General features: G+C 42.6%; 1 protein-coding gene across 1 annotated transcript; it reads left to right on the top strand.

The window, feature by feature from the left end:
• The first annotated feature begins 426 nt into the window (after positions 1–426).
• Positions 427–22,919, top strand: LOC148398008 (dynein axonemal heavy chain 10-like). The gene is made up of 75 exons (XM_088376702.1): positions 427–863; positions 977–1,178; positions 1,338–1,726; positions 1,849–2,039; positions 2,119–2,317; positions 2,413–2,607; positions 2,703–2,873; positions 2,962–3,138; positions 3,544–3,696; positions 3,794–3,963; positions 4,037–4,188; positions 4,270–4,434; positions 4,508–4,715; positions 4,848–5,004; positions 5,096–5,572; positions 5,663–5,821; positions 5,908–6,024; positions 6,108–6,210; positions 6,293–6,471; positions 6,561–6,772; positions 6,947–7,103; positions 7,178–7,408; positions 7,478–7,600; positions 7,676–7,909; positions 7,994–8,217; positions 8,294–8,563; positions 8,642–8,825; positions 8,889–9,023; positions 9,106–9,258; positions 9,335–9,523; positions 9,628–9,774; positions 9,925–10,116; positions 10,209–10,327; positions 10,415–10,573; positions 10,652–10,787; positions 10,859–10,981; positions 11,063–11,194; positions 11,295–11,511; positions 11,711–11,824; positions 12,144–12,289; positions 12,366–12,518; positions 12,602–12,862; positions 12,931–13,103; positions 13,214–13,307; positions 13,430–13,597; positions 13,664–13,852; positions 13,935–14,106; positions 14,183–14,386; positions 14,457–14,537; positions 14,772–14,969; positions 15,040–15,201; positions 15,307–15,481; positions 15,594–15,775; positions 15,894–16,030; positions 16,098–16,315; positions 16,401–16,622; positions 16,699–16,846; positions 16,966–17,245; positions 17,321–17,550; positions 17,623–17,896; positions 17,975–18,079; positions 18,156–18,310; positions 18,383–18,537; positions 18,621–18,801; positions 19,461–19,661; positions 19,752–19,961; positions 20,038–20,133; positions 20,201–20,372; positions 20,460–20,591; positions 20,678–20,889; positions 20,968–21,135; positions 21,211–21,391; positions 22,026–22,171; positions 22,246–22,407; positions 22,512–22,919. Exons 1-74 carry the CDS (start codon positions 642–644, stop codon positions 22,390–22,392), a joined length of 13,365 nt encoding a protein of 4,454 aa, XP_088232828.1. The 5' UTR covers positions 427–641; the 3' UTR covers positions 22,393–22,407; positions 22,512–22,919.
• The last annotated feature ends 411 nt before the right edge of the window (positions 22,920–23,330 follow it).

Genomic DNA, 23,330 nt, shown 5'->3' on the forward strand with positions numbered 1-23,330 from the left:
TCAATAGGGGTTGCAATAAAATACAAAGATAAAGGATTCAGTATTGTCACGTTGAGTTCTTTTATTCAACATACCTGCAAGACAACCTAGCTGGGTCAGACTAGTACCAATAAGTCTATAATAAGTAGTTTTAGCCTTTACGAAGGAATTTTTTTAATTGAATTATTATTATCAACACCTTATAAGCTAAGTTTAATTTGTTTCACTATACAAAAATAATGGCACTCGATTGATTGATCTTTTTCTATCATGTTTAATATTTACTTAATTGATTGATCTTTTCCCCCTCTTGTTTAATGTTTACTTTTATTGTGTAGTTTGTGTTAAAATACGGTTAATTGGAATGAGAGTGTCAGATAGGGACCTTTTTGCGTCACTTTCTACGCACTTTAGCGTCATCTTACGTCAGCGTGCCACGCAATGGTATCATACATATTTTTTTATTCGTGTGTTGACATCTAACCATAGATTTCCCCGTGGACTAAATTTTAAGTCGATTTTTCCTTAAATTTGTTTTTGAATAACAATGTTTCCAGTAAAGTGCTGTGTCGTGCAATCTAGAATCCAAGATGAAATCTTTTTAAATTGATAGCGGAATTAAGCGGAGGTTTAATACAGCACACCGGGTGAAAGTGGTTAAAATGGAAGAGGACCAACAAGAAGACTCGAGTTCGGGTCCTAAGGAGGATCCAGACGAGTCGGACTCCCAAATCTTCTCAGATGAAGGAGGTGAAATTCTCGATGAGTTGTCAGGCGAAGCAGATGAGGACAAAGAGGAGGAAGAAGAGCTGTCACCTACTCCCGAGGAGCTTATCAGGAGTAACGAATACGTCCTCAAGTTACTGCAGAAAAAACTGATCCATGTAGGTGAATATTCACAACAACCACCAATAAAATGACAGGAAGCACCATAAGCCTTGGTGAAGATAATAACCCTACCAAGAAAACTTATGTTAGCCAATGTATCTCTTTTTAGATCTATATTCCAATGATGACCTCCCACCAGATGAAGAAAAGTAAAGAAGAGGCTGAAGAAACTTCTCCTGATGATAAGACCAACAGTGGTAGTGGGACAATCAAGCCAAGTGATCAAGCACCTATTCGTAATGAGTTACTTAACAGCACACAAAAGTTCTTGGGAGTTGTCAACACAACTATTCAACAGCTTAAAGCCCAAGGTTAGTTAATCACATGTAAAAATCACTCATACATGGCTTGTACATTATTTTTATTTTATTTTTTTACCAGAGGCTTCACTAATTTATCCTCTGGTACATACAATTAATATGGCTAGATATTGTTGAACACAAAATGATTAAATAAACAAAATGTTGCAGATGATATTGCACTGCACATCCCTGAGCTAGATCTGGAGCAAGATGTTCACCAACTCGTGATGAATTCAGAGCTGGTAGATGAGCTGGAGCAGTGCGTGACAAGCTGGCATACTCATCTTTCTGATATCCTTGAGGAGCTAGACCTCAAGAAACCAGAGAGTCCTCGTCCGATGGCAGAAATCATTTTTTGGCAGGAACGTTCCTCCATCCTGAGTGCTCTGACAGCAAAGCTTAATCACCCAATGGTAAAAAAGATTTTGCTGGTATTGACCAAAGCACAAGCTGATGTGGTTACCACTATGGAGGCTACAGTGGCTAAACTTGTAAAATACACTTTGGAAGCAGATGAAAATGTGGGCTTCCTAAAAACACTGGAAAGGCATTTCAAGGTGAGCAATGTGTTTGACCCTCATTTAGTAAAAATCATCATTTATGATAATATAGATGGCTGAACCTTTATTGATTACTGTGCAATTGTTTCAACATTTAAAGCAAATGTTTTCTTTTTTAGAATCTGGCTATAGGAGCAAATTTTAGTGTGCTTCTAGAAACCATCCCACCTCTCATGAACAGCCTACAAGTTGTGTGGTTAATCTCCTGCCACTATAACAGGAACGATCGCATGGTCCCGTTGATGGAGCGCATTGTTTGGCAACTGTCTGAGCGAGTGGCTCAAGCCATTGATATCCATCTACTCTTTAAGTATGTGGATTGTCAAATACGTACACTTTAATGGAAGTGCTGCCAGTTCCCTGTTGGTCTGATTCTGCGTTTTTAATAGAGATGATAGAGTTGTCGCCAAATCCAAGGTGGATGATGCCAAGGAGGTTCTGGAATTGTGGAAGTCTTCTTACTATGATGTGCGTGCTGAAATTCAAGAAGGAGGCACTGGTAAACGTTGGGAGTTTGACAGGAGAAAGCTCTTTGAGAAAACCGATTACATGGCTGCCATCTGCCAGGACTTGTCCAATGTTTTGCACGTCAGTGTTCTTACTCATTCACACACCTGCTGCATGAGGACTTAAGCCACAAAGTAGCTTGATATTGATGTCGCTATTTGTTTTGTTTTCTGCAGAATTTGGAAGAATTCTACAACATCTTCTGCCCAGAGTTAAAAAGTGTGACTTGGGACCCAAAACGTTTTGATGAACTGCAGGGCCAAGTCGACAACCTCATCATTCCTTTTGAGGAAGCCACTTTTGATCCTTTCAATAGTTGTAAGATTAGCAGCTGGAAAATCATCATGCAAAACTTCAGCAGTTCAGTTTACGTAAGTTCAGGATGCATTTTCACTTGATTTTGCAGACGATTTAAGGATTCAATGTATTTGTGGATTTTCTTGACCTTATTTTTGTATTTGATCAGACTATTGAGAGGGAAGTCATTGCCTTCATTGACCAGTCCTTCAAGACACTGCGCTCCTCAACTGCTGCCTTTGAAATGCTTGTGAAATACAAAGACATTCGCTCTAGACCAGCCATAAATAACCATTTGATGAAAAAGACAAATGACGTTTTGTCTCAGTACTGCAAAGAGGTTTGTCTGAGATCACCCAGAAGCTTCATTTGAAAAATGGAGTCATTTATTTTTTCTACAGTAAGTGAATGCTACTTGTCTTTGTCAGGTGGACAGTATAAATGAAATATTTGAGGAAAAGAGGGATAAGCCACAAATTAATAAGAATGAGCCTCCCACGGCAGGCAGCGTCAGGTGGACACATTCCCTCTTTCAGCGCATAAAAGGTGGCATGCTTCCTCTCCTGACAATGCCAGATTTATTGGAATGCGAAATGGGCTTATTGGTAGGTGACTGTCAAAACTATATATGTGCAAAATTTAGCTTAAAGTGGAAGTCAACCCCAAAATGTTCTTTGTAATAATATTCTGATCAATGTTTAGTTTGTGAATTAAATGTAAATTAAACAAGTATAGTGGACCGGATTTTATCTGTCTCAGGAGGTGGCCATTTTGCTATTTGCTGTCGACTGATAATGATAACACAATTGCCAGGTCTCAGGTCCCAACCAATCACGGCTCACCAATTCTATGAAGCTGCTTAACTTTTATATTAATCACAATATTAATCAGAATGCTGTGTTTAGACTAGTGAGGACACATACAACATTGTAAAAAATTTCCTTTTTAGAAAAAGAGATGGATGTGTGTGACATTTTAATCATTGCTTTCTCTTTTGTGAATTTTACAAGGCAAAGAACAAATACTTGGAAATGGCAAAAAAAGTAAGTGAGTATGGAGTTAAGAAGTATAAGGCATGGATGTCTGAAACTGAACGCAGCTTGCCATTATTATTGAGAAAACCTGTTTTGGTTATAATTTCGAAGGAAACCCAACGTGAGCTGGTATGCTTTGGCTATTTGACAAAATTTTATTTTCTGACAAAATGGCATTCTACTGAATGTCCATGTTTTTTGTTTGTTTTGTGTTTCCAATTTGAAGGCCGTCCCAGCCAAACCTGACATCAAGGGCCAGAGGGATCGGCGATACCGTGTTAACTTTCCACCAGAGATCATGACAATAATCGCAGAGACAAAAAATTTAATTTCAATGTCCTTCTCCATGCCTGAGGTCGCTCGAAACGTGACTCTGCAGGAGTCCAACTTTATAAGGTTGTCAAAATCTGCAATGACATCCCCCAAAATCACAAATCACTTTAACCTCCACATTTCACATTGGATTTAGGTACACTGAAGAACTGTACAAGCTCGTCAACCGCTACAACTCTACACTTGATAGTCTGAGTGATTCAAAAATCACCATGTTGTCTCATAACATAAGAAAGGTCGAAACGGTGTTATTTCCGGGATGCAAAAGGCTAAACTGGAATTCCTTAGGTATGGTGCCAAAATGTTGTTATCATTTCATCTATTTGGATTCTAGATAGGATGAGACTACTTTTTCCTCTCTACGTTTAGCAATTGCAGATTTCATCAACAATGGGAACCCGGAGTTCTCAAAGTTTGAGTCAGTTGTCAATCAAATACTGAACAATGAGCTCGATATTGAAACCAAGCTGAAATCCATTATGATGGCAGAGATCCTCAAATGTCCAGCACCAGACAAAACAGAGCTTTTACCGAGTATGTTAAATCAAAACATGTTAGAATCAAATGTCATCCATCATGTGAATTTCATACATTTTCTGTTTTTCAGGTGTCAGAGAGTTTTATGAATGTATGGATCGAGAACGGATCAAGACAACAAATTTGATGAGAAGCAAATATGCTGACATTGGACCTGTCATCTCGAAAGTGGAACACTTGATCTTGGAAACAAACACCGGCAAGTGCAGCAGCATGGCAAATTATTATGCACACTGGGAACGCAAGGTGCACGAGGCTCTCATTACCATGGTGTTGAGGTAATTTGGAGTAAATTGAAACTAACAGCAGTTATTGAGCAGGTTACGTTTTAGTTTCAATCATTATCTTGGAACAAGATATGCAAAGTGCCTGCTTCTTTCAACAAATATTCTGTTGATTGTCATGTTTAGGAACATCAAGGCTTTCAATTCTGTTCTGATGGGGAACGTCCCTCTGTTCCGTGTTGATGCCATCCTTTCTCCCCCCAAAATTTTGTTGCAGCCCAAGACAAATGAGATCTCCCGCACACTTATACAGTGTATCAAAGAGTGTGTCGAGAGCACCAAAGTAGGAATATTATTTCCTCTTCTGTGAGCATGCTCAAGATATAAAAATAAATAAATTCGTAATGTGATCCATCCCCATGTTTGTGTTCCAGGAATTTGTGCGTTGGATGAATGGAACATGCATAGAGTGCCCACCACAACACATAGAGGGTGATGACTTTGTGACTTTTAGCTTCTTTGAGGAAGTGTGTTATCACCCTCAAATCAACGAAAGCGCCTTAGCTGTATCCCAGAATATTCAGCAATTAATGCTTTCTGTAGATCAGTACCTTATTCATTGGAAACAGTACCAACCCCTGTGGGAAAAGGACAACGCCACAGTCTGTGAAAAATTTGCTGATAAAAACCCAACATGTGCTATGTATGATCAGAGGCTGCAGTTCTATGCTCAAATAAATCAAAAGGTGGTACAGGAGGCTCTTTTTAAGAATATAAACATCCTTCAACTAAACCTAGAGCCACTTGCTCGCACTGTTCAAGAGACTGCAGAGTCCTGGATCAGTTCACTGGGGAGTTTACTCAACAAATCAGCTAAAGAAGAACTTTTCAATTTGAAAGAAGAATTCATGGTAATGTGTGTAATCTTAAACGACTATGACTCATTTGGCTTACTGTGTTACCTTCTATAAATTTCATATCTTACATTTTGTGTTCATCAGCACCTCTCAGAGAAGCTTAAAGAGAGTCCTGATACTTTTGAGAGCTTGAAGAATGTCCTTGGGACGATCTCAGACATTAAAGACATGTCTTTAAATGTGAAACTGAGCATCACAGATATCGAGGAAAGATACAGAACACTCGCTATGTACAAAGTGGAGGTAATGTCGTTCAGGGTATTAAAAATCGTACATTTCATCTGTATTTTTTAAATGTTGTATATCCTGAGTTTGATTTCTACGTGTAGGTTGCAGAAGAGGAAAAGGAGCTCATGGAAAACATTAACCAAATATGGAGTGACCTCTTTACAGAATCCAAACGAGTGGATCGGAGTTTAACAAATGTCAAGGTGTCATTTAAAGAGGTAAGAACCCACGGTAATCCTAGTTTTTCATCTCAACCACTACCAAAATGTCCATCTGTCGTGTCACTCTGCTCCACACACAGACTACCAAGGGGATGACTGAAGAGTTTCAGCGGAATTTGTCCATCTTTTTTGCAAGCTTTAACACGGATGGTCCTGGTGCTGTTGGCGAGGATTTGGATCAAGGTAATTAAAAATATTTCTGGAACTAGCCAGGTTATACAGTATTTTGTGTATTCTTTGCATTGGTCACTTTTTATCCATACAGGCCTATCAAAAATGGAATACTATGAAACTGAGCTTGCCAAGGCTGTGGAGAGAAGGCAGGAGCTAGCTAATGCTGAGAAGCTCTTGGACCTTCCCATCACTGTGTACCCAGAGATTGTCAGCATACAAAAAGACATGAATGGCTTCAGGCTGATTTATGACATCTTCCAGGAGCAAAAGGTTCATTTTAATGGCTTTCTTAAAAAAAAAAACTTTGATAGCACTCAAAATTCAGGCACACCTCTGTTGACCCTGATTTTCTTTCACAGGTGGCAAAGAACAAATGGTCTCAGACATTATGGGCGGATTTAAATATCCAGCTGCTTCAAGAGGGTGCTGAAGGATTTCTCAAAGATATGAGAAAGTTACCCAAGGATGTGCGGTCGCTACCTGTGGCCTACATCCTCGAGGGCAGGATGAAGGAATTCAGAGATTCGCTTCCTCTTCTGTTGGATCTTAAGAATGAAGCCCTCAGAGAAAGGTGAGTGTGCAAGTGGCCCTTTTTGACGCCTCAACTGATAAACAAGAAGTGCCAAGAAATGGGATACTGCGGAAAAAAAAAGAAACAAAATCGAAACGGAACATGACATGACATTAAATGCAGAGGGGATTTAAAAACATTGAATTTTGAAAATTGAAATATTTCCTCCAATAGACACTGGAAAGAACTGATGGATCGAACCGGCACAAGCTTTGAGATGAACCCTGCCACCTTCACGCTAGAAAACATGTTTGCAATGGAGCTTCATAAATATGCCGCTGTCATAGGTGACATTGTTGGTTCAGCTTCAAAAGAGCTTGGTATTGAAAAGGTAAGCCCTTCTCACTATAGAGGACGGAAATGATAGTAAAACTTAAAATGGATGATGAATATTTTGTGTTGCAGGGTGTGAGGGAGGTGGTAGAAACTTGGGGAACCATGCTATTCACTATACAGTCCTACAGTAAAGGTACCCAGCAGTGTGCTGTGTTGGGTCCAGTGGAAGAGATTATGTTGATCGTGGACAACGATGCCATGAATTTGCAGAGCATGGCCGGGAGTCGATTTGTTGGACCTTTCTTAAGCACCATACAACAATGGGAGAAGGACCTGTCCCTTATCAGTGAGACCATAGAGGTCAGACACTCAATCGTCAAAGGTTTTTTTAGATGAATTTCAAAGGTTAATCACAAATATTTGCCACAGGTTTGGTTGCAAGTACAACGGAAATGGATGTACTTGGAGAGCATATTCATTGGTGGAGATATTTCTTCACAGTTACCAGAGGAAGCCAAAAAATTTGATATCATTAACAAAAAGTTTAAAGAAGTGAGTATTCTGTTGCCCAAATATTGACAAAATGACTGAAGTGTAAATAATGTACAATTCATTTTTTGTGTCTAGATAATGGATGATGCACAGACCAACCCAAACATTAAGCGTTGCTGCGTGATTCCTAACCGGCTAATGGATCTACAGACCCTCAGTGAGAACCTGGAGAGGTGTCAGAAGAGTCTCAACGACTACTTAGATTCCAAACGTGACGCTTTCCCTCGCTTCTTCTTCATCTCTGATGATGAACTGCTCAGCATTTTAGGGAGTAGTCACCATGAATGTGTGCAGGAACATATGATCAAGGTAACAGTGGGCAGATATTGTCCTTCAAAGTAGCCGGTACAGAATGTAAAATGTTCCGACCTTTCCTCTCCCTTCTTCCGCTAGATGTATGATAACATCGCATCTCTCCGGTTTGACTCGGAAAGCAGTGGGGAAATATCAGCGGGAGCTATGGTGTCCGCCGAGGGTGAGGTGATGGACTTTCAAAAGGCCGTCCCAGTCAAAGGAAGGGTGGAGGAGTGGATGACAGGAGTTCTGTACGAGATGAGAAGAACGAATCGACTCATCACGAAGGAAGCAATCTTCCGCTACTGTGAGGACAGAGGCAGGTGTGTGTCAGCGTGTTTATAACTCCGACTGCGAGTAAAACCTTTCCCACCCACCACGAGTCTGCTTGTCCCTCAGGGTGGACTGGATGTTGCTGTTCCAGGGCATGGTGGTGCTGGCTACAAATCAAGTGTGGTGGACGTGGGAGGTGGAAGATGTTTTTAACAACTTGAAAAAGGGAGACAAATACGCTTTAAAGAACTATGCAACAAAAATGCACCAGCAGATTGATGAGCTGGTGACACGTTCCACACAGCCTTTGAAGAAAAATGACAGAAAGAAGATCAACACCGTCCTTATTATCGATGTCCACGCAAGAGACATTGTAGACAACTTTGTCTTGAACAGGTACAGCTCATTTTGGGCTAACAACGATCATCCACTTGCGTATAAAGACCAACTTGAGTGTCGTGGTCTTCTTTGCAGTATTACAAATGCTAAGGAGTTTGAGTGGGAAAGCCAATTGAGATTCTACTGGGTCCAGGAAGAGGACAATCTTCTCGTGCGTCAGTGCAGTGCGACTTTCAGCTACGGCTACGAATACATGGGGTTGAATGGTCGGTTGGTTATTACTCCTCTCACAGACCGGATCTACCTCACCATCACACAGGTTTGGGAAGACTTAACACACATTAAAGCACATAGTTGTTGACTTGTCGATATTTGTGTGAAGGCTCTCTCCATGTTCCTGGGTGGAGCTCCTGCCGGACCAGCTGGCACCGGAAAGACAGAGTCCACCAAAGATCTTGCCAAAGCTTTGGGCCTGCTCTGTGTGGTTACCAACTGTGGTGAAGGCATGGACTACATGGTAGCCAATCAGAAGCAGCGACTGCATTGCCTTCACAGATCACTTTGACATTTGTGTGTGAACCATTCCCTTCCTTGTGCAGGCTGTGGGGAAGATCCTCTCCGGCCTGGCCCAATGTGGAGCTTGGGGCTGCTTCGATGAATTCAACCGTATCGATGCCTCAGTCCTTTCAGTTATCTCTTCCCAAATCCAAACCATCCGCAATGCTCTCATTTTGTACCTTAAAATATTCAATGTAAGTCTTTGAAATGCTATAAATTGTTGCGTCGTCGAACCGTAGCTAACCACCACCATATCCTTTTGGAAATCAGTTTGAAGGTCACGAGATTACCCTGGATAGTCGAATCGGGATCTTCATCACCATGAACCCAGGCTATGCGGGGCGCACAGAGCTGCCTGAATCAGTCAAAGCGCTCTTCAGGCCTGTGGTGGTGATTGTGCCCGACTTGCAACAGATTTGTGAGATCATGCTGTTTTCTGAGGGATTCCTGATGGCCAAGGCGAGCAATTGAGCCACAATTGATATTCGCATTCAGACAACACTCCAAAACGTTGACAAACACATTTTCTCCTGAAAACATCTCTCCACTGTGGTTTGATCCAGGTCCTTGCAAAGAAGATGACGGTGCTGTACAAGTTGGCTCGTGAGCAGCTGTCCAAGCAGTCTCATTATGACTTTGGCCTGCGAGCTTTGAAATCTGTCCTTGTCATGGCCGGAGAACTGAAGAGAGGCTCTCCAGACATCACTGAGGTACAATCATCATCATAAATGACACATTTGATTCCTGCATGGCAACTACTTCCAGATGATTTCATTTAATGCTGTTTTCCTTGAAGCCATTGCTTTTTCACATTTTATGCGGTGACACCTTTTTGAAGAGGTTCCCTCCTTTCTCTGCAGGATGTGGTATTGATGCGAGCCCTGAGGGATATGAATCTTCCAAAGTTTATATTTGAGGATGTGCCTCTGTTCCTTGGGCTGATCGCAGACCTGTTTCCAGGGCTGGAATGCCCTCGTGTTCGCTATCCCAATTTCAATGATGCTGTCGAAGGAAACCTGGAAGACAACAAATATGTCTTGTTGCCCGTCCAGGTTCGTAGTGTCTAATTATTTAAATCCCAGGTTTCCACTGTGTGCAACAATCATTTCACGTTTGAGTCTTGGGATGGTGTCTGTGCTTTCAGGTGGATAAAGTGGTGCAAATGTACGAAACAATGATGACACGACACACAACTATGATAGTGGGCCCAACAGGGGGAGGCAAATCGGTTGTCATCAGCACATTATGTCAAGCTCAAACCAAGTCAGTGTTATTTCAGACAAACTCATTTTAAACTGCTGCCATATATTGTACTGCCTATGTGACGTTGTCATCCGATCTCATCACCAGATTGGGATTTCACACCAAATTATACCCTCTGAACCCCAAAGCTGTGAGTGTCATTGAACTTTATGGTATTCTGGATCCAGACACTCGGGACTGGACGGACGGGGTCTTATCCAACATCTTCCGTGAGATCAACAAGCCCACCGATAAGCAAGAGAGGCGGTAAGGCCAACACTAACTCTCTTCATCTATAAGAGTTGATATAAATTCAATTGCAATTTATCACACAATTACTCCCAGATATATTCTATTTGATGGGGATGTGGATGCTCTTTGGGTTGAGAACATGAATTCAGTCATGGACGACAACAAGCTTCTCACTCTGGCTAACGGAGAACGGATTCGTTTACAAGGTCACTGTGCCATGCTGTTTGAGGTTTGTATGTCATTTACTGCAGTCACGCATGTATGATCTACATACGTGTGAATAACGTACATTGATTCCAGGTTGGAGATCTGCAGTATGCTTCCCCTGCTACCGTCTCACGCTGTGGAATGGTTTATGTGGACCCCAAAAATCTGCGCTACACCCCATATTGGCAGAAGTGGTTGACAGACAGACCCATCAAAGTAGACCACACTCATTTTATTGGAAATGTACTATTCACACTTGAGTCATTTCTGTACCTTTACTGTGTATGTGTTTTTTAGCAACAAGAAGATCTTGATAAGCTTTTTGAAAAGTACGTGCACATCTTGATTGACATGATTGTGGAAGGTATCGTGGATGGGAAACAAGGACAGAAACTGAAGACTGTTGTCCCGCAAACTGACCTAAATATGGTTTGTGTGACCTGTGTTGCCTGATTTTTGCAAGAAAGGTGGCATCATTTGTGATCCAGTCAGGTGACGACGATTCATATTGTGCCGGTGATCTGTTCAGGTGTCGCAGTTGTGCATGATGCTTGATGCCCTACTTGAAACGGAGAACTTGAGTCCTGACGTGTTAGAGTCTTACTACCTGGAAGCTCTGTACTGCTCTCTTGGGGCAACATTGTTGGATGACGGAAGAGAGAAATTTGATGACTTAATCAAAAGAACTGCTTGCTTAAGTACTGTATGTGATGAAAAAAAAATGGCTGGACCTGGTGAGATCCCAGGTAAAAGACACATTTCAACAGGACGATTCATATTTATTTATAATACATCAAGTTTCATTAAGAATAAGAGCTTCTTAACGTATTACCCTTCCATACTGTGTATTCAATTTGAAATATAATGAAAACATAATTGTGCTTGTCGATAGTTATTACTATATGACTCGTTTCTAGTATGTTCTAATACACGTCACTCCTACAGGGCAGCAGCCAACACTATATGATTTCCACTTTGATGGCACAAAGTGGGTTCCCTGGACTACCCTGGTCACCAAATACGTCCACAACCCTGAAATGAAATTTGCTGATATTTTGGGTAAGGTTTCACTGCGAGCTAATTGTAAAGGATAAGCAAGTATGGCAATTGTGACCACCACAGTTTTGTTCCTTCTCGCTCTGCCCATTCATTTCATTCAAGTTTTTGAAGTCACTCAATCCACAGTCTGCATTTGTTTTCTCTAGCTGTTTAGCACGGGTTACTGGAACCAGTCCTCCAAAGACAAGATTTTATGGATAATATATTCTAGAAATCCTAGCAATGAAAACAAAAATCTAAACTTATTGTTTTTTTTAAAAATTGCCTTGTTGACAAATTTGTTTCTCTTTGACTCTCTGAAATTCCACCTTTGCCTCAGTCCCAACTGTGGACACCACAAGAACCAGCTGGATATTGGAACAGATGGTGAAAATAAAGAAGTCTGTGCTTTTGGTTGGAGACTCTGGAACTTCCAAAACTGCGACCATTAGTAACTTTCTGAAACACCTAAGTGGAGATTCAAATGTGAGTTAAATATTTCACTAGATTTGTCTTCACTCACTGCGGTCTTGGTATTATTCATGTTTTTGTTTGCCACCAGATTACTTTGACCATCAACCTTTCATCCAGGACAACATCAATGGACCTCCAGAGGAACCTGGAGGCCAATGTGGAAAAAAGAACCAAAGAGATATACGGTCCTCCAATGGGCAAGAGATTGTTGGTCTATATAGATGACATGAATATGCCAAAGGTATCTACTTTGTATGATCTACTTTAACCTGACGATTTGAAGTGAATGTCTGTTATTGAGCCATCTTCGTTCTTCCTTTTCAGGTGGATAGCTATGGCACACAGCAGCCAATTGCACTTCTGAAGCTCTTATTGGACAGAGGAGGCATCTATGATCGAGGGAAGGAGCTCACCTACAAAACCCTCAAGGACCTCGGCTTCGTCGCAGCCATGGGTATAGCTGGAGGTGGGAGGAACGAGGTGGACACTCGCTTCGTTTCACTCTTCAGCGTCTTCAGCATCCCTTTTCCTGCTATGGAGTCTCTCCACCTGATCTATGCCTCCATTATTAAAGGCCACACCAAGGTGAGTCGCAACTGGTCTCAATGCACCTCATGCATGCCATGTCTCATTAATTTGGTTGGATATTTTAGAACTTTGACGATGCAGTACAGAAAGTTTGTGATAAAATCACCGTCTGCACCCTGGAACTGTACAACGGCCTCGTCAAAGACCTTCCACCAACTCCAGCAAAGTTTCATTACATCTTTAATCTGCGAGATTTATCAAGGGTGTACAATGGACTAACAGTTACTGAGCCTGAAAGGTATGAAAAGCAAATAAAAAGTTTTAATAGGTCTTGCATTGTTGTGTGTTGTAAATTGTCTAGTTATGTGTGTACTTGTGTTTACTTTGCCTTTTATTCCACTATAACAGATTTTCAACAGTCAATATGTTTGTACGGGTTTGGCGAAATGAGTGTCTGAGGATTTTCCACGATAGGCTCATTGATGAAAAAGACAAAAACATGGTAAATTTGAAAGAGAATCGTTCATTTTATCCACTGTAAAAAATGTAAAGTACAGCATATGTATGAACAAATCTATCTAAATTGAAAAAGTACGTTTATATCATTTTACCTTTTTCTAACAGGTTCAGGGCCTCATCAAGAACTTAGTTGAGGAGCATTTCAAGGCAGTCATGGAGGATGTAATGAGAGAGCCAGTTCTGTTTGGAGACTACAAGACCGCCTTGAGTGAGACAGAACCAAGAATATATGAGGACATAAATGACTATGAAACTTCTAAAAATCTATTTCAGGTATGATGATGGCATTATTAGGAAACTGTCTAAAATTGAAAAGACAACCATTTTTGTATTCTGCAGGAGATTCTAGAGGAATACAATGATAGAATCTCGAGGATGAATCTGGTATTGTTTGATGACGCCCTGGATCATCTGACTCGGGTGCATCGCATCATCCGTATCGATCGAGGTCATGCTCTGCTAGTGGGTGTGGGAGGCTCGGGCAAGCAGTCCATCACCAAGCTTGCCGCCTTCGCTGCTGAATGCGAGGTTGTAAAAATATTTGACTTGTTTCAAGTAAAACTTGATGCGAGGGGATTTGAATGATGCGATACATTTTTGAATTCCCCAGGTGTTCGAGATCACACTCAGCAGAGGCTATTGCGAGTCAACGTTCCGTGACGACTTGAAAATATTGTATCTTAAACTTGGCATTGAAAATAAGAAGACCGTGTTTCTCTTCACTGATGCTCATGTTGCTGAGGAAGGTTTTTTGGAGCTCATTAACAACATGCTTACGTCAGGTTGGACATACTGTAACTCTTAATGTTTTATATTTAACGATTTAGTTATTTGATAATATAACCTTTCTTCTGGTAGGTATTGTTCCTGCGTTGTTTCCCGATGATGAGAAAGAAGCGGTTCTCAACCAGCTTCGCGAAGAAGCCCTCATGAATGGATCCGGTCCTTCTAAAGACAGTGTGTGGCAGTATTTTGTCAATAAAAGTGCCAGCAACCTACACATCGTTTTAGGCATGTCCCCTGTCGGAGATACCCTGAGAACACGCTGCAGAAACTTTCCAGGTAAAATGAGGGCAAGAAAAGAGAATATATAGTATTATTTTACAAGTCACCTTTTCTTATTCTTTTACAGGTCTGATGAACAACACTGTGATAGATTGGTTCTTTCCATGGCCTACGCAAGCTCTACTTGCTGTCGCTGAGTCTTTCCTCGGTTAGTATCGCACACATATAAACAAGAATAAATCGACTAAAATAGAATTAAGATATAGAATAGATGGATATAGAATATGCATTAGTCTTACTATTAATGAGACTATGAGCTCGACTGTCAGACTAGGATCGTTCCAAAGTCCATAACAGTAGATGGCGTGGTAGCTGACAAATTGTTCAGCTGTCAATTCAACATGATTTTAATAGCGTTGTTGTGCTTTTGTCATTTGTACAGGTGAAAGTGAAATGATTCCTAAGGAACACGCTCCAGGCGTTATCGAGCATGTCTGCATGGTCCATACATCTGTTGGCGATTACAGCATTCTGTTCCTGCAAAAACTTCGACGTTCTAACTATGTCACCCCGAAAAACTACTTAGACTTCATAAGCACGTATGCTAGCCTGCTGCAGGAAAAGGATCAGTATATTCTTGGTATGAGGATGGAAAATAATAGAATGGTTAAATTTGCAGTGGGAATGTGACGATCATTGATGTGTTCCAGCGCAGTGCAAACGTCTCGAAGGAGGCTTGGATAAGCTGAAGGAAGCCAGCGTGCAACTGGATGAGCTGAACATTAAACTGGCAGAGCAGAAGGTGGTTCTCGCGGAAAAGTCCACAGCCTGTGAGGCCATGCTGATAGAGATTGCCTCCAACACCACTGTGGGTCAGTGAAAACCTGCAAAGCTTCAATGAGATTGTCCTGGCTGGGAAAAAAAAAACATAACGTACTGCTACCGTACCGCTGGTAAATGCAAACTTTCCCTTTTAGCCGAGGAGAAAAAGACACTGGCCGAAGAGAAAGCCACGGAGATTGAAGAACAAAACAAAGTGATTGCTGTCGAAAAGGCAGAAGCAGAAACATCCCTGGCTGAAGCTCTACCGGCATTAGAAGCCGCTCGCATTGCCTTGCAAGACCTCGATAAATCTGACGTCACTGAGATCAGGTAAAGTTTGGCAGGATGACTTGTCCAACGAAATTGGTCTAGTGTACATTCATTTTATTGGATGAAGTTGATTGGCGTGCCCATCCTGCCATTCGCTCGTTCCTTCATTTAGATCCTTCGCAAAGCCGCCCAAGCAGGTCCAGGTGGTGTGTGAGTGCATCCTGGTGCTGTGTAAGAAAAAGGAAATTAGCTGGCAAGCTGCCAAGGCGATGATGTCAGATCCTGGCTTTCTGCGTTCACTGATGGAGATGGACTGTGATGCAATCGGTCCCAACCAGGTCAAGACTGTCAAAGGTAGGGCAACTTACTGATCAATTAGGAGGCAATAATCAATGAAATTCATCATGGTCAAATTTGCATTGCTGTCCATGCAGTCTGCTACAGTGACTTCCTTGTGCGCTTTGCTTCATAGGCTTCTTGAAGGCCCTCGGGACCAGCCTTGAAGAAATGCAGGGCATCAGCAAAGCAGGTTCAGGAATGTACAAATTTGTGGAGGCTGTCGTCGGTTACTGCGAAGTCGCCCGAGAGATCAAGCCCAAAAGGGACAAAGTAACGTAAAATCAGGTCAGCGAATTAGATTTACAGAATGAACAGTAATGTGACTCGTATTTTGCAGGTGGCCCGTCTCGAAAGAAATTTCTTTCAGAGTAAGAAAGAGTTGGAGACCATTCAAAGTGAGCTCACTGATATCCAGAGAGAATTGAAGGCTCTTGGTGACAAATATCAAACCGCTATTGCGGAGAAACAGAAACTGCAAGAGGAGGCCGAACTCATGGAGAGAAGACTGATAGCTGCCGACAAACTCATCTCAGGCTTGAGCTCTGAGAATGTGAGGTGAGATGGCCGTGGAAGTGCTGAACAGCACTCCAAAAGAGATGCCAACTTGTTGTTTATTCTTTTTCCTGGTTTCCGTTTTTAGGTGGACACAAGATTTAGAGGAGTTGAAGCAGCGGCGCGTGCGTCTCCTCGGAGACTGCCTCCTCTCGGCTGGCTTCCTGAGCTACGAGGGAGCCTTCAGCTGGGACTTCAGGAATCTGATGGTGTATGAAACCTGGGTTAACGACGTCAAGGAGAGAGGCATCCCCTTGAGCGAACCTTTTAAAGTGGACAACTTACTCACGGACGAGGTGGAGATCAGCAGGTCAGAAGGCACCCACGTGCTTGCCGAGAACGACCCGCCGCTGTCTTCCTTTTGGCTCAACGTCGGGAATTTACAGGTGGGGGTCGGAGGGCTTGCCCCCGGACGAACTGTCAGTGCAGAATGGGATACTCACGACGAGAGGCAGCCGATTCCCCATGTGCATCGACCCGCAACAGCAAGCCCTCAACTGGATTAAGAAGAAGGAGGCGAGCAATAACCTCAAGGTACAAAAAATTTCATTATTGTTTCGTGTGATGCATTGTCACTGTTCACAATTTTCAGAACAGCTCCTTTGAACAAAATTCGAGCATTCCCCCAAATGGCGACCTCCTTTTGTTCACAGATCTCGTCCTTCAACGATCCAGACTTCCTGAAACATCTGGAAATGGCCATTAAATATGGATTCCCGTTCCTATTCCAAGACGTGGATGAGTACATTGACCCTGTGATTGACAATGTCCTTGAGAAGAACCTGAAAGGAGCGGAGGGCAGGCAGGTGGTCATGCTGGGTGACAAAGAGGTGGACTATGATCCCAACTTCAGACTTTACCTCAACACCAAGCTCGGAAACCCCAAATTTTCTCCATCTGTCTTTGGAAAAGCCATGGTTATCAATTATACCGGTAAGAGCGCTCCGTTTGACAACCTCCGTTTTGGTGCGCATTCTGGCCCAGGCTGAGACTTGAATTGACCTGCAGTGACCCTGAAGGGCCTGGAGGACCAGTTGCTCAGTGTCATCATGGGCTTCGAGAAGAAGGAGCTGGAAGAGCAGCGTGAGTTTCTGATCCAAGAGACGAGCGACAACAAGAAGCTGCTGAAGAACCTCGGTGACACCCTGCTCAGGGAGCTGGCCACGTCCACGGGAAACATGTTGGACAACACGGAGCTGGTCTACACCTTGGAGGAAACCAAGTCCAAATCCAGCGAGGTCAGTTTGCCCAGAGAAAGAAGCGTTGATAGTTAGCTGTCATGTTTGACTTTCCGACCGTGTGATGGTCAGGTATTTGAGAAACTCAAGTTGGCTGTGACAACATCAGTGGACATCGATGTGCTCCGAAACGGCTACCGACCGGCTGCCAAGCGCGGGGCCATTTTGTTCTTCGCTTTGACGGAAATGGCTCTGGTAAATAGCATGTACCAGTATTCTCTAGCCTCGTATCTGGAAGTGTTTGACTTTTCCCTGCGTAAGTCGCCACCAAATACAGCCCTGCCAAAAAGACTGAAAAACATCAGGAACAGTTTGACCTATAACGTTTACAATTATGGCTGCACAGGTGAGGCACATCTTCCAAACATATGACTTTCTTTTCCAGTTTCACAGTATAATCGGGGATACTTTTTTTTGTTCACAGGCCTGTTTGAGAAACACAAGCTTCTCTTCTCATTCAACATGACCATCAAAATTGAACAGGCGGAAGATCGAGTGCCCCAGGAGGAACTGGAGTTCTTTATCAAAGGTGACCGACTTGACGAAACTCCTCGGAGGTTGTGAGCGTTTGCACTCATGGCAGACCGTCTTTGTCTTGTGCAAAGGTAATCTGTCCCTGGAAAAGACTTCGCGCCAAAAGACTTGTAACTGGCTTCCCGATTCTTCCTGGGAAGATGTCGTGAAACTTTCTGAGCTTTTTCCTGGCCAGTTTGCGTCTTTGCCGGACGATGTTTCTAGAAACTCGTCAGAGTGGCAAATGGTAAGTGGCGCTCCTTCTACCCATTTAATCGCAAGCTTTTCCCTCATTCCTTTTCCTTGTGTGTCTTTGCAGTGGTATGATCTTGATGCACCGGAACAGGCTCCGATGCCAATGAAATATGGCGAGAGGCTGACAGATTTTCAGAAGCTGCTCCTGCTGCGTTGTTTCCGGGTCGACAGAGTCTACAGAGCCATCACCGACTACGTCACTATCACCATGGGCGAGAGGTCTTTCTTTTAGTTCAGGTGTATTGAATGACATAAATCGGGCGAACGTCCCTAGAGATAATGTTTAATATCTTTTTTGCCAGATATGTTCAACCACCGGTGATCAGCTTTGACGTTATTTATGAGCAAAGCACTCAGTTCTCCCCCATTGTCTTCATCCTGAGCCCTGGCTCTGACCCCGGAGCTGACCTCATGAAACTCGCTGACAGGACTGGCTTTGGGAACAAGTTCAAGTTCCTTGCTATGGGCCAAGGCCAGGAGAAGGTACCATTGATTATTTTTTTCCTTATATCACTCTAAAAGGGCATTATCATGCTGCTTATGAAATGGCTGAGCGGTAGAATGTCCATCTCACAAGTGCAAAACATGTTACGGCATCTTATGGTTGGACCTCTTTTTTTTCCCCCAATCCCAGACAATATTTTCCAAGACATTTGACCTCCAGCTGGTCCTGATACTGTGTATTATTTCTGGAGAAACAGGTTGTTTCCATTGGGGTCAATTTTAGAGTATGTCAGAATATTCAAATAACACATCAGTACTAGAACAAACACCAAATAACAAACAAATCCGACAAGAGCTAGGCAATACAAATAAGAACAGGAAAAAACAGGGGGAAAAGCTCATCAGAGAGAAAAGGCTTGAACAAACATGACAACGCAAATAAGTATCGCCAAAATAAAATATCCATCTGAACATAACTTTCTAAACGGCAAACCAAACACAAGACATGAAGTGAAACAGACGTACCGCCATAAAGGATCAGCATCTTCTCATGAATATTCTTGATTTTCAGCAATAACGGAAATACTGAACCTTATATACAGTTTTTGGCCACAGTGTTGTGTCAGCAATAACTGTCTACTATTTAAAATTTGAAAAAGAATGTGAAACTGGATGTTCTTTTTTGCCCACTTCTGAAGGTTGCACTACACCTTCTGGAACTGGCGGCGGCTCGTGGTCAGTGGTTGATGTTACAGAACTGTCACCTGCTGGTTAAATGGCTGAAAGATTTGGAGAAGTGCATCGAGAGGGTCACCAAGCCTCATCCCAACTTTCGCCTTTGGTTGACCACCAACCCTATTGATGATTTCCCCATTGGCATTCTTCAAAAGTCTCTGAAGGTGGAATGACCAGCTCTCGTTACGTTTAGCAACGGAACTGCGTGAAACATAAATGTTGCTTTCCTCCTTGAACAATGTCTTGCCCCGCAGGTTGTGACCGAGGCTCCGAACGGTCTCAAGCTCAACATGAGAGCCACCTACTCTAAAATCTCCCATCAGACGATGACGGATTGCCCTCACACGGCCTTCCGCAGCCTGGTCTACGTGCTGTCTTTCTTCCATGCCGTGGTACAAGAGAGGCGCAAGTATGGCAAAATTGGATGGAATGTCCCCTACGACTTTAGCGAATCAGACTTCTTGGTAAGCGGTCCTAGGAACTGTCTGGACTGATCCGGACCAGCTTGCGTTACCTCGGTGTTGCAACTGTGTTCGACAGGTGTGTTTGGAGATCTTGAACACCTACCTGACCAAAGCTCACAACCAGAAAGAGAGCAATATTCCCTGGGGAAGTATAAAGTATCTCGTAGGCGAGGTTAGTTTCCGAGATTAGAGCACGTCATGCAACAGTGCTGCAAATGAATTATGTTCACATTTCGCAGGTGATGTACGGTGGACGAGTCATTGACAGTTTTGACCGCCGGATCCTGAACGTCTACATGGATGAGTACTTTGGAGACTTCCTCTTTTATGACTTTTGCCGGTTTCACTTCTTCAAAAACACTGATGTCGACTACAAGGTTCCACCATATGGACCCAAGACAGTATATGTTGGTCAGCTACTGTTTGCATTGTTCTTGATTTCCTTACTTTTAATAGTTCAGCTGTCAACATTCATGGTTTGTCACTGGGTGGTTACAGACGAGATTGAGTCTCTACCACTGGCAAACACCCCCGAGGTGATGGGTCTTCATTCCAACGCAGAGATCGGCTACTACACACAATCAGCAAAAGACATGTGGTTGCATCTCATCGACCTGCAACCGCAGACAGGTACCATGTGGCACTTGTCGTTCCTTTTTCTCACTTGTGTTCTATGTGGCGCTTTGCCATTTCACAACTGCTCTCCGCTGCTTCAGGCGAGTCTGGTGGAAGCATCAGCCGGGACGAGTACATCACTCAGGTGGCCCAGGACATCCAGAACAAGTTGCCTGCAGTATTTGACCTGGATGTTATCCGCAAGAAATTTGGCACTGAAATCTCTCCTACATCAGTGGTGCTGCTTCAAGAACTAGAGCGCTTCAACAAGCTGATCGTTCGCATGAAGCGTTCTCTGGCTGAGCTGCAGAGGGTGAGAGGGAGGGACACGCTTGTGGCTTTTTATGTCTCTAGCAGACTTGCCTCGATTACGATTGTCCGGTGTGTGTAGGCCTTGGCTGGTGAGGTGGGCATGAGCAGTGAGCTGGATGAAGTCGCCCGGGCCCTTTTTAACGGTCAGATCCCTGCTATTTGGAAGAAGTTGGCACCTGACACACTCAAGTCGCTGGGCAACTGGATGATTCATTTCAAGAGGCGATTTGAGCAGTATAAGTCATGGGTGAGGAAAATCATGCATGACATCATGTGCATTTGTGCAACAGATTTATTTGCATTATTTTCTGTCAATCCAAAGGTGGATTCAACAGAGCCAAAGGTCATGTGGTTATCAGGACTCCACATCCCAGAATCCTACCTGACTGCCTTAGTTCAAGCTGCATGCAGAATAAATGGTTGGCCTCTGGATCTTTCCACACTTTACACTGAGGTGACTCGCTACCGTGAGGAGGATGAAGTCACTGACAGACCTTCACAGGGTAATGGACTGAAACTCTTTGAAGAGTAGTGGTAAACAAATTATGGGCCATTTTTTGATATTTTATGATATCTACTAAAATTACTCACGGATGTGGTCTGTGTTGTCATTATACTGTACCTTGGTTGCGTCCATTTGACTTCTGCTACTACTAAAAATAGTAATATTACTAAAAATAATGTTGCATTGGTTTAACAAATTGTAGAGCTTTTCTAGAATAATAAAATTGCCAAGAAAAGATTTACAACTAAAATACGTAGTAACTCACTCTAGAACGGGGTCACCGCATGAATAGCCTTCAAGTTTGTTCTAAAAATAGCATACCAGTGACAGGTCATTGTAATTTTCTACAATGTTTTAGAAGTGATCATTTCAAAATATGAACGCTAGTAGAGATTCACAAACAGACTGTGTTGCATAACAAAGTTTTATGTTTCCTAATTATGAAGAGAGATCATTTACATGCTTATTCACCATGACGAATAACAATATTTACAAAATGCACTATTATTCAAGTCAAATTTATAGGCCAAGCATCTCAAAGATGCCCACAGTTCAAATCAGTAGCCCTTCAGACTAATCAGTAGCAAAGAAATAGTTCTCACATTCAAGAAGATTGTGACCCCTTCTTGCAGGTTGTTTTGTGTCTGGTTTGTACCTGGAAGGAGCAGACTGGGACATGGAGGTTGGCTGCTTGGTGAAGAGTAAACCAAAAGTTCTGGAGGTTCAGCTGCCCATTCTCAGAGTCAACCCCATTGAGACCCGCCGCCTCAGGTTGCAGGTGTGGACCACAATAAATGGGAACAGTATGGATGTTGCCTTTGGGCAATTTTTTGATTGTGTTGCATTCCATAGAAAACCTTGCGGACACCAGTGTACACTACATCGTTACGGAGGAATGCGATGGGTGTGGGTTTGGTTTTTGAGGCTGATCTTTACACCACGGAGCACCTCTCCCACTGGGTCCTTCAGGGTGTCTGTTTATCCCTCAATACTGACTGAAGACAGCCATTGGTGGTTAGTGACCCACAGTCATTGCTTGATGATAGCTTTTAGAGCTTCTGATTTAACTGCATCAGGGTATGTTTAATTCATGATCCATTTCATCCTTTGCTCACTAGATGGCAGCTCCTCACTCAGATGCAGGAACCAGGAGGAACCTTTTCAGTGGACTACAGAATCCAGTGACAACTGCTTCTATATTTGTGTACAGTTTTATCTTTTTTATTGTTTTCAGTCTTACTGAAACCAAATGTAGCTTTCTTAATCCAAGCCTTTCATTTATGTTGCACTCAATTGCCATTTTGGCTATTAATGATTGAAACATTTAATCCAGTTGAAAAGATGCTCATTTGCTCCATACTGATTTTAATTATATAAATATTTTTTTCCTATATCTTTGTTTGCATGATGACATTATACAGACATCAATTGGAATATTTTTGGGGGTAAGAATTTGAACATTGTGCATATTCAAATGTCCATCTTGAAAACAAAGGAAAATAATGTGAATCCAGTTTCGAAATGAAGTCAGATCTTTCATATTTGCACACCTATAGACAATAGATAGTGTTTGCACGGCAGGAGAGCAAGAGGGAAAACAAATCACTCCTCAGAGGTGAAAATTATTTTCAGATGCTTGTGACTGGAGGGTTTTACATTAACTCTAACTCTGCTTTGTGCTACTGCTTGCACGGACTGGCTACATAACATGCCAAGGTGCCTAACAAAATTCCTGTTTGTTGTGTGTGAAAGCAAGTGTGTGCACTGATTGCTTCATTGGCCACTCTCCTCCATTCAAAATGCCTCTGAGTGTCCAAACATTTAACAGCACTAATCATTTAGCGCTTTATTTACCAACAAATCGGGAATAAGCAGGACCGCATCAGCATGTATGAGAAGTAAAGTTGCATATACGGCACATTCGCATCGTGGGTCGT

The sequence above is a fragment of the Syngnathus floridae genome, chromosome 5 (genome assembly GCF_059516105.1).
Source record: "Syngnathus floridae isolate MCC-2025c chromosome 5, RoL_Sflo_1.0, whole genome shotgun sequence".
NCBI lineage: Eukaryota > Metazoa > Chordata > Actinopteri > Syngnathiformes > Syngnathidae > Syngnathus > Syngnathus floridae.

Bases quoted from the DNA above. Each gene is read 5' to 3' on its own strand.
- LOC148398008 (XM_088376702.1), top strand. From the start codon at position 642: ATGGAAGAGGACCAACAAGAAGACTCGAGTTCGGGTCCTAAGGAGGAT. The intron at 12,863-12,930 runs GTGAGTCGCAAC...TGGATATTTTAG, and splicing joins TTATTAAAGGCCACACCAAG to AACTTTGACGATGCAGTACA. The intron at 16,031-16,097 runs GTAACGTAAAAT...CGTATTTTGCAG, and splicing joins TCAAGCCCAAAAGGGACAAA to GTGGCCCGTCTCGAAAGAAA.